The following is a 13,032-nucleotide window of genomic DNA, read 5'->3' as shown; positions in this document are numbered from 1 at the left end:
TTTGCTGAGGAAGACCGGCTCTGAGCTAACATCTATTGTCAATCCTCCTCCCTTCCCCCCTCCCCCAAAAGCCCCAGTAGATAGTTCTATGCCATAGTTGCACTTCATTCTAGTTGCTGTATGTGGGACGCAGCCTCAGCATGGCCGGAGAAGCGGTGCGTCGGTGCGCGCCCGGGATCTGAGCCCGGGATCCGAACCCGGGCTGCCGGTAGCGGAGTGCACGCACTCAACCGCTAAGCCACGGGGCCGGCCCTTACCCATTTAAGCTTCCCAACGGCTCTCTAAGGTAAAGGATTATTTTCATCTTTTCACAGATGAGGAAATGGGGGCACAGGGAGGTTAAGGAACCTGCCTAAAGTCACACAGCTATTAAGTTGTAAAGTAGAGACCTGAACATAAACAGACCAAGCTCAGCACTCTTATCGTTCTGGCAAGTTTAATTTCCACATTCTTTAGGTTATAGCATCAGTCTAGAGTTTTATGACAAACACTGAAATGTGCAAATGTCATACTTGTTTTCAAAGAGAACAAATTCCAGGCTCACACTGCTGCAGGGCCTCATGTTCTATATACCCTTATAAAAATAACTAACCTTACAGATTTCCAAAGCTTCCAGTGAATCAATAGCCTAAAATATATTTGTATGTTAATTATTGGGGAGTCTAGGTGAAGGCTGTACGGGTGTTCATTGTTCTTTCAACTTCTCTGTAGGTTTAGAAAATTGTTTCTTGCACATGCATATGTAAATCTGATTTCAGGAATGAGTGCAGGCTGGTAGGAAGTAGCAGACAGACAAAACGAGGGGCCACAGTCCTCTAAGACACGTCTCAGAAAGAACAAGTCAGGGAAGCACAGGGAACAACCAACACATCCCCCGACCAGCCCCTCACCTTTTCCTGAGGGCCTTCTAGCTGGGTGCTGAAGACACAGCTCCTGCCCTCAGGAGCTCAGTGTTTGGAAGGGAGACAGGTGAGAAAACAGATAAACACAACACAATTTCATAAGCTCTGCAATCGAGGCAAGTCTAGGGCCTGCGCATGTGTGGGCAGGGGCTGGGGCAGATGGGGAAGGCTTTCTGGAAGAGGCACCCTTTGAGCTGAGACGGCAAGGAAAGCAGAGAGAGGTGGCGGCCGGGAGCGCATGGGCAGGCACGGATGGTTGCTCCTGACCCTCAGAGGCCATGACTGACCTTGCGAAGATTAGTTTCTGTGGCAGGGTGCTCGAGGGAGGACGGAGCACTGCCCTGTGTGGAGAAGCAAGTAGAAGGTAAAGGGATACTCTTTCAGGAGTCTGACTGGGAAGAGGAGGTGAGAGACGGAGAGTGGCTATGAAGGGTGGAGAAGGAGAGAGAAGGCTGTTACTGTTGTTGGGGTAGGGGACACCTGAGCATGTTGAGATCCCTCATAACTTGGAGTCAGAGAGATGAGCAGAAAGTTTCTTTAAAGCTGTTGCTGACCCCCAGCATGCTTGCGCCCACCCCATAGAACCCACTTCCCACACAAAGACCAGAGGGACGCTGGGGCGGCTGCTCTCCTCGTCCCGGTCCACCCATGAGCATGAGCTGACTCCCACATTCAGTGCCCCAGGCCAGGGCCTTGGGTTTAGAAGTCGGGGCCCTGACCTTGTTCCTGTTTTATGGCTGCTGTGAACACCCAGTGTGTTGCTGCCCGGCATCTATTTCTCCTTCTTCAAGTAACAACACCCAGAGTTTCCTTTGGGGATATGTTCTTCTACCCATCTTGTAAGGCTGACCCCAAACTCCACCCAGCTCCAGGCACGGGCCCATCACCTAACCCTGACAGTAAGAGTCAATTCCAAGAATTTCACCTTGGGAAGAAGCAGCTTTCTTTCCAGGAGGTTGCCCAGAGACTTGATGTAAGGCTGGATCTGCCAGTACATGGGAAGACGCCCCCATATTAAAGTCAACTGAGAGAAGACAGCAGTGCCATGATAGAGATAGACTGTTTCCCATGACATCATTTTAAGCCTCTGGATCCAGCAGTGCCTGAAGCCAATTCTCAGCAATTGAGAACTGGGTTTGGCTTTCACATGCGCCTTTTGGAGGCTGGTTTTTAAAAAATACTAACCATGACAGGGGCAAGGCAGGTCAAGGAAGAAAATTACTAGTATGGATTCCTAGAAATCACCTAGGATCCTGACTAATGTAAGCTTAGTACCCCCTGAGACTGGAAGGCCTGGCACACTCAGTCCATGCCTTACTCTGTCTCCAGGACTCTGCTCCTGTCCAGCACTAACGTTCAGGGTGAGGTGGCTCTTTCTCACCCGGCCTTTTTTGTGCATTTCTCTGGCCCTTTTTGTAAGGTGCTTTAAAGTGACTTACTGAATTATAACCTGAAAACTACCCCAGCTCCGTGCCAAAAGTCAAACATCTGGGAGGTCAAGAGTGGGAAGGACTGGAAAAGTGCAGGAGGGCACATCTGGAGACGATTATAAAACCATCCACAGAAACACTGTGCAGAAGCGGGGGGTCGGCCTGGGAGCCCCGCTTCCGTCGGCAGAGGCACCTGCTGTGGGTGAGATACAGAGGACGGGTGGAGAGCCAGCTGGGGCTTGGGGTGTGCCACCCTCTGACCACCAGAGCAGGGTCTTGCTTGTCAGTAGGGGGTGTGTGGGGAGGGGTAGGTGGAGGAGACATTTCAGGAGGTGGTCTGCAGGGTGGGTTGGGGGAGGCCATGGAGGAGTGACTATGGTCAAGGAACAGAGAAGGGAAGTGAGAGAGGCAGGCTGTAGCTAACCAGCTATTCCAGGCCAGCAGCTGAATGGGAAAGAACATGCTGGACAGTGGAACGCTAGTGACAAGCTCTCCGGGGAAAGAAGCCTAGATTTGCAGTGCTTGTTGCTACCCACGGTGTAAACACCCCGACCATGGCAGATTTCAAGTTGTCCACGTGACCTCAGTGAATGCAGAGCTGAGAAGAGATGCAAACAATCAGCTCTCCCAAGCCACACACTGCTGGGGCACTCCCACAGCTTCTGAAGGCACCTGTCTTTGCTTCAGAGGTCCTGGTCTGGAGCTACTGAGTTAGTGAAATCTCACACTATCCCAGCTTCAGGGTGTGTATGTGTGGGGCTCTCATGGCCTCAGCAAGAATAAACTCTGCATGCCAAAGCTCTGCTTGTGGCCACCTCCACAGCAAGTGCAAGCTTCCAGGCACTGCAAACGTAGCTTTACAACTGCTACTTCGCTTCCCATCTGAAAGCCGGCACCCCTTCCTCAGGATGGTTTGATCATGACCACAATCCTTCACGCATCTTGCAGTGGGAGGAAGACAGAGGCACAGTTAAAAGTAGGTCAGCAGTTCCAAAAAGCAGGGGGATCACCTCAAACCTATTGATTTTGGTGTAATTTAGTCAGCAAGATTCAAAATTTGCAGGTTGCTGTGGTCCATGCTGAGACATTGGAACTTCTTGCTAAAATCGGAATTTAGTGCCTGACATTCCTTCAAAAGGGTGAGACAACAGTCTCAGGGATTCTGTTAGAACATCAAGATTATTATTAGCAGTGAATAAATAGGTTCAGTGTGGAGTCCAATGAGAAAGCCACTTTGTGGGGCCATGTCAGCTCCAGGAGCAGGAATGCAGATCACCTCCTGGCCTGTCTGTAGGGGCCTCCACCCCCCCAGGAAACTTCACAGAGCAGGTTTGCGGGAGCCAGTGAGGCCAAAGCTCCAGGGCCCCTCACATACATAAGTCCTTTCCAAGGCCCTGTACATAATGTGTATTCTTTTTCTTAAAGAAGGCCTCCAAATTAAACAAGTTTTGGGCCCCACAACTTCCTGTCCTTTTCAATCCTTGAGCATCAATGGGTGTATCTAAGTACGCTTCGTCTGTAAGCATTTTGAGATTAGTTTGTATTTGAAATTGGGATTTTTGTGCCTAGAAACTTAACAGGGGTTATTAAGATGATTACAAATGCTTTGATTTGATAGGCAAATAATAGAATTAAGAACAAATGGAATTCTGAGCGATTTGATTCGATCTGTGATGTCGTAAGTTCTGATTTGCTAGGGAGGAGATTTTCATGTGCTGGTTCTGCCTGGGTCAGAGGATGGGTGTTTTAAACCACTGTCCAAAATATAACAGTGCTTGCTTCTGTATATTTTGCTTAGAAGCCTCTCAACAGCTAGAGAGACTTTCTCAGGGACAAGGATGGGTACATGCTCCTCCCTTGCTACTATGGCACAACAAAACCTCCTTAATGGCCTGGGAGGTGAGGTCACATGATGAACGTCCGTTTTCATCCTGGGTCCTTCATTATCCCTGTGGACATTTACATATCGTCCGTGGACTTCCGGGCACAGTGGAAGATGACCGTGAGCCATTCCAGGGAGCGGGAGGGGACATTCCTGATGGGAGGGCACAGCTCTCCTTCCGAGCTGGCTGGAGGCAGGTGTAAGAGGTCTGACTCTGTCCACATGCCCTCCTCTTGCATGGCACTGTGAGAAGCCAGGCTTCTTCTTGTCTCTCTCCCTCTTGGATTCCACTGGAAGACCTGACCCACAGTCAACCTACTTCTAATCCTGGCATTGAGTCAGCTCCTTTTATTTCCACTCGGAGTCCTGCCAGCTCTGTTCTTAGCTATGGATGCGAACTGCAGAGGCATTTCCTGTTCCAGGTGGTTTTGAGCAGAAAGCCAGGCAGCGTGGGCTGAATGGTAGGTGGGGTGAAATTCTTTAGGAACTGCTCCCAGCAAATGTGAGAGTAATTCAAAGTTACACTGGGTTGACTTCCAAAGCACCCAGCCCTGAGTGGAAACAAGGCTTGTTTGAACTAACTTTAGAAACATAATGAGCAGGGACCACCTTCGGATTTGCCCTTGTGCACGCACCAAGCACTGGAATATTGAGATTATGACTTGTGGATAACATAAGGGGACAAAGGCTGCCTCCAACCTCCCATCGAGGTCCAGTGAGCTGAGAAGTCGTCTTGAGACACTGAACCAATCTCCTCAAGACGGAGCTTTGCTGCTCTGAGGTCCACACAACAAAGTAGTAGCAACAGGCAGGTTTAACGTGTTCTCCAGTGAAAAATCATCCCCATCCATTGATCTCCGGCCATGACTGAACACCTCAGAGCAATTCTGGGAGGTTCTATGAATTGTAGCAGGCCCAAATGAAGTGAGGAGCTTGGACAAGCTCCTGAACCCCTGGAACCTCAGTTTCCTCCGCAGTGAAACAGGCACAGCAGTGCTATGCAGTACCTATGGCGGAATTAGGGGTCAGATCTGCAAAGCAGAGCCAGGCTCAATGACTGCGAGCCACTAATGTTGATGTTAGTATTATTATTCGCATGTGTGGCCCTCAGGCTTGAGGAGCTGAGAGGGACCATCATGAGAGCTAGCTCCCCTGGGCAGCATCCATTAGTTGTTACTTGACCCTAAAATGGGTTCCAGTGAAAAGTTCATTTTTATTATAGGAATTAGAAGTTGAGTGATCTAAAGGATTCTGACGTCCTTCTGTCATTCTTACATTGCCACAGAAAAGCAGAGATAATGTTTCTATTCTTGCCAGATACCTGGTGCTGGGGTCAGATGGAGGAATGGTGCTGGGAAGTCTCAGAAGCCAAGACTGGAAGCCAAGGGACTTACCTGCAGGGGCACCTCCTGGTGCTTTATGGAAGAACCAGTAAATTGACCTACGAAATGCACCAGCTTCTAGGACACTGGCATTATGATTTTTGAATATGAGAAGGGTCAAAGGCGACATAGCCTCCCCAAGAGGCCTGGTGCCCCCGGGGAGCAGAAATGTCATCTCCAGGTAGGGGAGAGCCAATGTACCAGCTGGAAAGGGGAACTTTTGGGGGTGATACTAGGTGATGGGCCTTCCGAAGCAAATGCTGAAGTTGACCCAATTTCCTTAGGTAGGCAGAAAGAGAGGGGGTGGGTTCTTTGAGAATTTAGTAAAAAGGATGTCACTCTGAAGAAGCTACCAAAAGCAGCACAAGGCCCTGTTTTAGATAGCATTTATAAGCATTGTTCTATTTGTAGAGCGACAGCTGGGACAGCTGTGGAGAAGAGTGCCAGGCTAGACTGGGACAATGTCCACACTGGAGACGTGGGGAAAACCATGGGGCTGATGACGACCAACATGGATGTCAACCTGAGGGACAGCAAGGTCCTACCTGGGCAGCAGGAGCAGCAGTGGCTATTACGGCCTCAAGGAAGCAGGGCGGATGGCAGATGAGGAAGCTGTGGAGGAGGTGGCAGGGCTGCCAGACACAGTTGGGACCCCCAGGGGCCTGCTTACTGGCGAGCCCTGGTATCACCACTTAGAAACAAGAGCTCCTGTCTCCACTCCTGCCATTCCCCAAGGCAGGTGTGCGAGGATTATCTTAGTGTCTGTAAGTGGTTCCTAACTCTTAAATAATAGGATGGTGCTCTTCATTGTAAACTTGCCTATTAGAGTTTTGTTTTCTGTCTGTCTCATTAGACTTTGAGTTCTCAAATAGAGACCATTTCAAAGAAAGACTTAGATATTTCTGTATCTACAAAGGCAGGAACATGGACAAAGATGTGATTTTTTTAAAGATCAGTGATAAAAGTTGAAATAAAAGTGTTTCATAAGTAACTTCATTTTAACCCAAATAACTTAATTCTTAAGTTTGAAGTCAGAGAGAGATCATGTCTTACATATTTTTTTAAATCTCAAACAGCACCTTGCAACATAGACTGAGATTATGAGGAAGCTCAGGAGAGGGGTACCCGGGTAGGAGATCAGCCACCTCCAGTTTGAAATCCAACCCAAGACAAGAACGTGGGAGTAGGGCTGGCGGGAGGACATGGGTCATAGCATGTCCCATCCCAGCGGACTAAGAGCAGAGGCAGCCCCTGGGCACCCTGCTGGCCGCCATGGCAGCATAAAGAACACTTGTGTGTCAACTCAGCACTCTACCCTGGCGCTCGAGTGCCAGGTTGACCTTTGCAGGGGCCAAGAGGGAAACTGAGAGTTGAGCTCAGGATACAAAGGGTCTTCTATGGCTAAGAAGGGAATCAACTGAACAATTCTTCTTATGCATTAAGCATGGTTCTGTAGAAGCCAACGAAGACCAGTCTGGAATGGAACCCAATCTTTCCATAGAAAGACAGGCGTTTGTGCCTGAAGTCAATGGAACTGGCCACTAGGAATTTGGAGTACACAGCACTTAGTGAAAAGCAGTGTTCTTTTGGGTTTCCATTAGACTTAGGGCTGTTACTCTTTTTCCAGCAAAGGAGTCATCCCCAGAGCCACTGACAGCCTACAGGGGTTTCCTGCAACTTAGGCAATGCACCCACACTGCCCAGGCTAAGGCTGCTCTGAGCTCTCCTCGTGTTACTGTGCGGGACTTATGCTACCCTAGTTGCTCACATCTTCCTTCACTCTTCTGTCATCTTCCTGCCCGTCCAAAGCTGGTGGTTCCTACAGATCCCCCGTCCCTGCTCCACGTTGGGGGTGGCTGAACTTTAGCCAAATATGACAGCACTGTTTGGTCCACTTTGATTTCTTACATCGTTGCACCTAAAATACGAGTATAAAACCAATGGCCTGGGAGAATGACGCTGAACCAAATGACCAGCCTGATCATCCAAATCGAGTCTCAGAAGATAAATTGTGAATCAAATCATTTTTGTTTTACCCAGAAAACTGTGGGCAGGCTTATCCTCCACCACGCGAATCCTCCGAGCTCCAGCTGGAATGATAGCAGCTTCAATGTAACCTGTAGTAATAAATAACATACAGGTGAACCACACCTCCACCCTCAATCCGAGGCCCACGCAGCATCCCTTATCAAAATCGACCCTACCATTCCCCTCACAGTGATTTCAGAGCCTGCAGGCTGGTACAGCTCTGAGAAATCAAGATAGTCAATTAATAATGAATGCTCTTTTATGGCCAGAATCTCCTGGCTCCCAGAGAGCACCATTTGCCTGTGTTATAAGTTGAATTGTGTCATCCCCCACCGCACCCCCACCCACAACCAAATTCATATGTTGAAGTCCTAACCCCCCAGTACCTCAGAATGTGACCTTATCTGGAAATTGGGTCGTTGCAGACGTAGTTAGTTAAGATGATGTCATACTGGAGTAGGATGGGCCCCTAACGCAGTATGACTGGTGTTCTTATAAAAAGGGAAAATTTGGACAAAGACATGCACAGAGGGAAAACTTCATGAAGCAGAGATGAAGCAGAGATCAAGATGATGCATCTATAAACCAAGGAACACCAAGGATTGCCAGCAAACCACCAGAAGCTAGGAGAGAGGCATGGAACATATTCTCCCTCATGGCCCTCAGAGGGGACCAGCCCTGCAGACAACTTGATCTCAGACTTCCAGCCTCCGGAACTGAGACAATAAGTGTCTGTTGTTTATGCCATCCAGTGTGTGGTACTTGTTTACAGCAGCCCTAGCAGACTAAGACAGCCTGGCATTCTGCAGGAACAGCACCTCCCTGGAGCATTGGTGAAGAGTGTCCTGGCCACTTCATCTATTGGAGGTTCTTTCGCTCTTTGCCGTACTTCAAACTTTCCCTGAATCCATGGATGACAGCAGAAGCTAAGTGACCTGCCCTATGACAAAATCACTGCCTTAACACACTGCCCACTGTTTCCTGCTTTCACTGCCCTTCGTGCATTTCAGCAACGATCGCGGGGCAGACTTTTGTCCATTTCCTTGAGTATTCTAAGCATAGTGGGAGGCCCTCAGAGACCACAGCCTTCCTCTGCCCAATCTCTGACCCCGCCCAGGCCTAGAACAGCAGGTGGTTAGTGAAGACTGGAGGAGGACATGACTGCGGCTGCCCGGGAGGAGGTCAGCAACTGGCTGATGCCCGGTTAACTGGACAATTGTGTCAACAACTGAGCCCAACGTTATGGTAAGATTCTGAAATGCAGGCTGGTAATCATTTTGTTTTGATTTCCATTTGGGTTTTAGACAAGGGTAATAGACATTTGCTTTAGCAATTTAGATGATGATCCCAAATTAGATTCTGAATCTGACCCTTGTGGTTTCCAAACGTGATCATCAGAATCAGCAGGGGAGCTTAAAAAATGAGAGATTTCTGGGCCCAACTACATAGAGATTATGGAAATACCTATTTTAAGGGGTTTAGGTCCTCATTTTCTCACAGTAAAAACGGCTTTTATAAAAATAGTACACGATAATTTAAACTACAAAAAGGAGAAAAACAAAATCAACCTATACCACATTGCACTAAGAAAATTACCCTTAAGAAAGTGATATTTTGGTGACCAGCCTTTTCAGCAGCTCTTAATGCATATAAACACACACGCATCATTTTACATGACTAGGCTATTGTACATGGTTGTGAAAAGGGACAACTTTAAAATAATTAGAGTTTTTCTCAAGGTAAAAAATTTAAAAGTTATAAAAGGATAGAGTATACAGTATATTGATCTTGTAAGATATCTCCTGTAGTTAGCTGCCTTCCTAATACTCCTGTTCTTCATAATAATGTGTATATTTTGGCTGGGTTTCTATGTAGCTAACTGAAACATCTGCCTACACGACAGTTTTGTTTCTTTCTTTCTAATCCTTATGCCTTTAATTTCTTCCCCTTTCACCATTCTGGTTGGAACTTACAAAAACATAAGCAACATGAGATTGTGGCATCCTTGTCTCATTCACAACGTTCACAGGAGTGCCTCCAAAATCTTCCCACTGAAAATGATGTCTGCTCTGAGAATGTGATAGGTCTCATTTATCAGGTTAAGGAAGGTCCCTTTTAGCCCAGTTTGTTAAGAGCTTTTGTTATGAAGAGGTATTGAAGTTAATCCAGCGCTTTTTTGCATCTACTCAGAGCATGATATTGCTTTTCTTCCAAACAACACAAAGAACCTCAGAGCTAGTGTAACTGTAATCACACTGGTCATGGCTAACATGGTGGGTGGGTCAGTATCTCACCTGATACATTTCCTTCAGTGATAGATTTTAGTTAACTGTTATTTCATTGTTATTCTGATGTTTTCCTGTAAACCTTTATTTATATTTACACTTCTATTATGTGACTTATCAGTTATAAGTGAAATACTTTAATCCTTTGATATTAAAAGATGAGGAAATCAGCATGATTACACTCCACTTTCTTACGTCTCACTTCAACTTTTATTGTATCATTATTCTTATGTTGTTGTATTAGTTTGTAACGTTTATCTTTTGCTAAGATATTTCCTGTAGTTGTTTTAGTCTTAGTCCTAAAACTTAATGTTCATTTCATGTCCTTTTGCTACAGTTTCTCCAATAAATTCTTGCTTGCCTCAAGTTTGTTCTCTTGGAGATGCGCTTGTGGGAATTATATTTTCTGAACTATAATAAAGTAAAACATTATTGTTCATTGTCCTTATACTTGCATGTCAGTTTCAATGATACAAAATTCTTGGGTCACATTTTCTTTCTCTGAGGCTCTTATATAAGTTGCTCCATTGAATGTTAGTGTGGAGAAGTCTACAGTCAATCTGATATTTTCCCTTTATTAGGTTACCTAAGATTTGGATCAGATGCTCAAAAGATTCCTACCTTTAAAATCTAATAACTATTAGGCTATTCATAGGTTAGTATAAATGTTTCTTGGGACACAAGACTATATTATTATTATACTTAAATATATTTTTCTGATCTATTTGTTTAGTTTTCTTTTCAGGGGCATCAAATTATTTATGTTTGACCTCTTTTTTCTTCCCTAGCGCTCACTTAATATCTTATCCTTTGCTTCTTTGTTCATTTCCATTTTGCTTTGCTCATTATTCTCAATCCTGTCCTTCATGTTTCTCATTGTGTTCTCAGCAGTGTCACTTTCCTCAGCTTTCAGGTGGACTTTGTTTCTGTGATGGATTCATTTTCTTCCTATACACCTTTCTCAGCTCTGCTAAGGCATGTTTCATCTCTCTCTGTTGCTTCATTTTATCATCCGTGAGGTCTTGTATCTTAGCTATGACTTCTTGTTTTATTGAGGCCATTGTTTAATCAGTTTTTGGAGTTTATGGCAGTAACATTTGGTCACAATTTGCATCTTCTCCTTGGTAATATTTTGCTGGTATTTTTTTTATTAGTCATTTGTTCTCCTTGTCTCTTTATCTTTTTCCTATTGCAGCATACTTGTATAGATCCTGTGATGATTCTTTCTAAATTTATACTAATCTTTAAGTGACACAAGTTCTAATTGTACCAGCTGCTCACAGTAGGTTTGTGTGGTAGGGAGGGACAGGACAGTGTTGTGGGCTAACAGGACTTTTCCTTGGTTTACAGTAAAATTTGTTAGGACACAGGTTTACGTGTATCAGTGATTCTATTTTTATTTCTGTAAAAAATTTACACAAATACATGTGTATTTTCTCATTGCAAGCATTTTAATAGACGTAAATCTCAAGTCCCCTAATCTCACTCCCTTCCTCTGTGAGAACTGCCATTATCGGTTTGGTGTATATTCATTCAGATATTTTACTATTTATACATATATCTACACAATAAAAAATATATTGGATGGTATTTTCATATTTATATTTATCTACATTTTACATAAGTGTTAAGAATAACATTATGACTAAATATTGTATTATACTACACTTCTTTTTTAAAACATGATATGTCTTGGAGATCTATCCATGTATGTATAGCTTTACTTCATTTTTCATTTAAATGTCTATGTAGTTTATGTAACTAATCCCCTACTGATGGACATTTATGTTGTTTGAAAATTCTCACTGTTAGAAACAATGCTCTATCATGTATGAACATGCACACAAAATCTCTCAACAAAATACTAGCAACCTAATCCAGCAACATATAAAAAGGATTATACACCATGATCAAATAGGATTTATCGCAGGAATTCAAGGCTGGTTTAATATATAAAAACCAATCAATGTAATCTACTATATAAAGGACAAAAACCACATGATCATTTCAATAGATGCAGAGAAAGCATTTGACAAAATTCAACACCTTTGCATGAAAAAGACTCAAAAAACTAGGAATGAAAGAGAACTTCCTCAACCTGATAAAGAGTAGTTACAAAACACCCACAGCTAATATCAGACTTAATAGTGAAACACTTAATGCTTTCCCCACTAAGATCAAGAAGAAGACAAGGAGGTCCACTCTTGCTACTTCTATTCAACATTGTACTGGAAGTTCTATGTCAATTAGGCAAGAAAAAGATTTTAAAAAGGCATCAAGATTGGAAAGGAAGAAGTAAAATTATCTCTCTTTGCAGATGTCAAGATGTTATACATAAAAAAATCCTAAGGAATTCACTAAAATCTATTAGTATAGGTTCAGCGAGGTTGCAGGATATGAGATTAATATACAAAAATTAACTGCATTTCTACACATTAGGAAGGAACAGTTAGAAATGAAATTAAGGAAACGATTTGATTTAAATAACATCAAAAAGAATAAAATATTTAGAAATACATTTAACAAAAGATGTGCAAGATTTCTACACCAAAGACTACAAAACACTGTTGAAAGATATTAAAGTTCTAAATAAATGAAAAGACATCCCATGTTCATGGATAAGACAATATTGTTAAGATGGGAATACTTTGCAAATTGATTTACAGATTCAACACAATTCCTATCAAAATCCTAGCTGTTTTTTTTTTTTTTTTTTGGCCAAAAATGACAAGCTGATCCTAAAATTCACATGGAAACACAAGGAACCCAGAATAGCCAAAACAATATTTAAAAAGAACAAAGTTGGTGAACTGATACTTCCTGATTTCAAAGTTTTCTAGCCATTTATAATAATCAAAACAATGTGTATACTAGCATAAGGACAGACATTTCTATCAATGGAATATAATTGAGAGTCTAGAAACAAATCCTTTATTGATTTTTTTTTTAAAAAACAAAGGCACCAAGAATATTCAATGGGGGAAAGAATAGCCTTTTCAACAGTGTTGGGATAACTGGATATCCACATACAAAGGAATGAAGGTGGACTCCTACTTCAGATCATACAAACAAACTAACCTAAAATTGATCACAGACCTAAATCTAAGAGCTAAAACCATAAAA

General features: G+C 43.9%; 1 protein-coding gene across 1 annotated transcript in view; it reads right to left on the bottom strand.

Moving 5' to 3' along the window:
• Window positions 1-13,032, bottom strand: part of ADAMTS17 (ADAM metallopeptidase with thrombospondin type 1 motif 17) — a 366,608-nt gene that overhangs the window by 84,986 nt on the left and 268,590 nt on the right. The window contains 1 exon segment of the mRNA XM_087428860.1: window positions 7,633-7,713. Within this exon segment, the coding sequence (XP_087284986.1) occupies window positions 7,633-7,713 (81 nt within the window).

Source organism: Ceratotherium simum, chromosome 3 (genome assembly GCF_057802395.1).
Source record: "Ceratotherium simum simum isolate JZ-2026a chromosome 3, ASM5780239v1, whole genome shotgun sequence".
In the NCBI taxonomy this organism is placed as follows: domain Eukaryota; kingdom Metazoa; phylum Chordata; class Mammalia; order Perissodactyla; family Rhinocerotidae; genus Ceratotherium; species Ceratotherium simum.
This window is presented reverse-complemented; position numbering and strand designations above follow the sequence as displayed.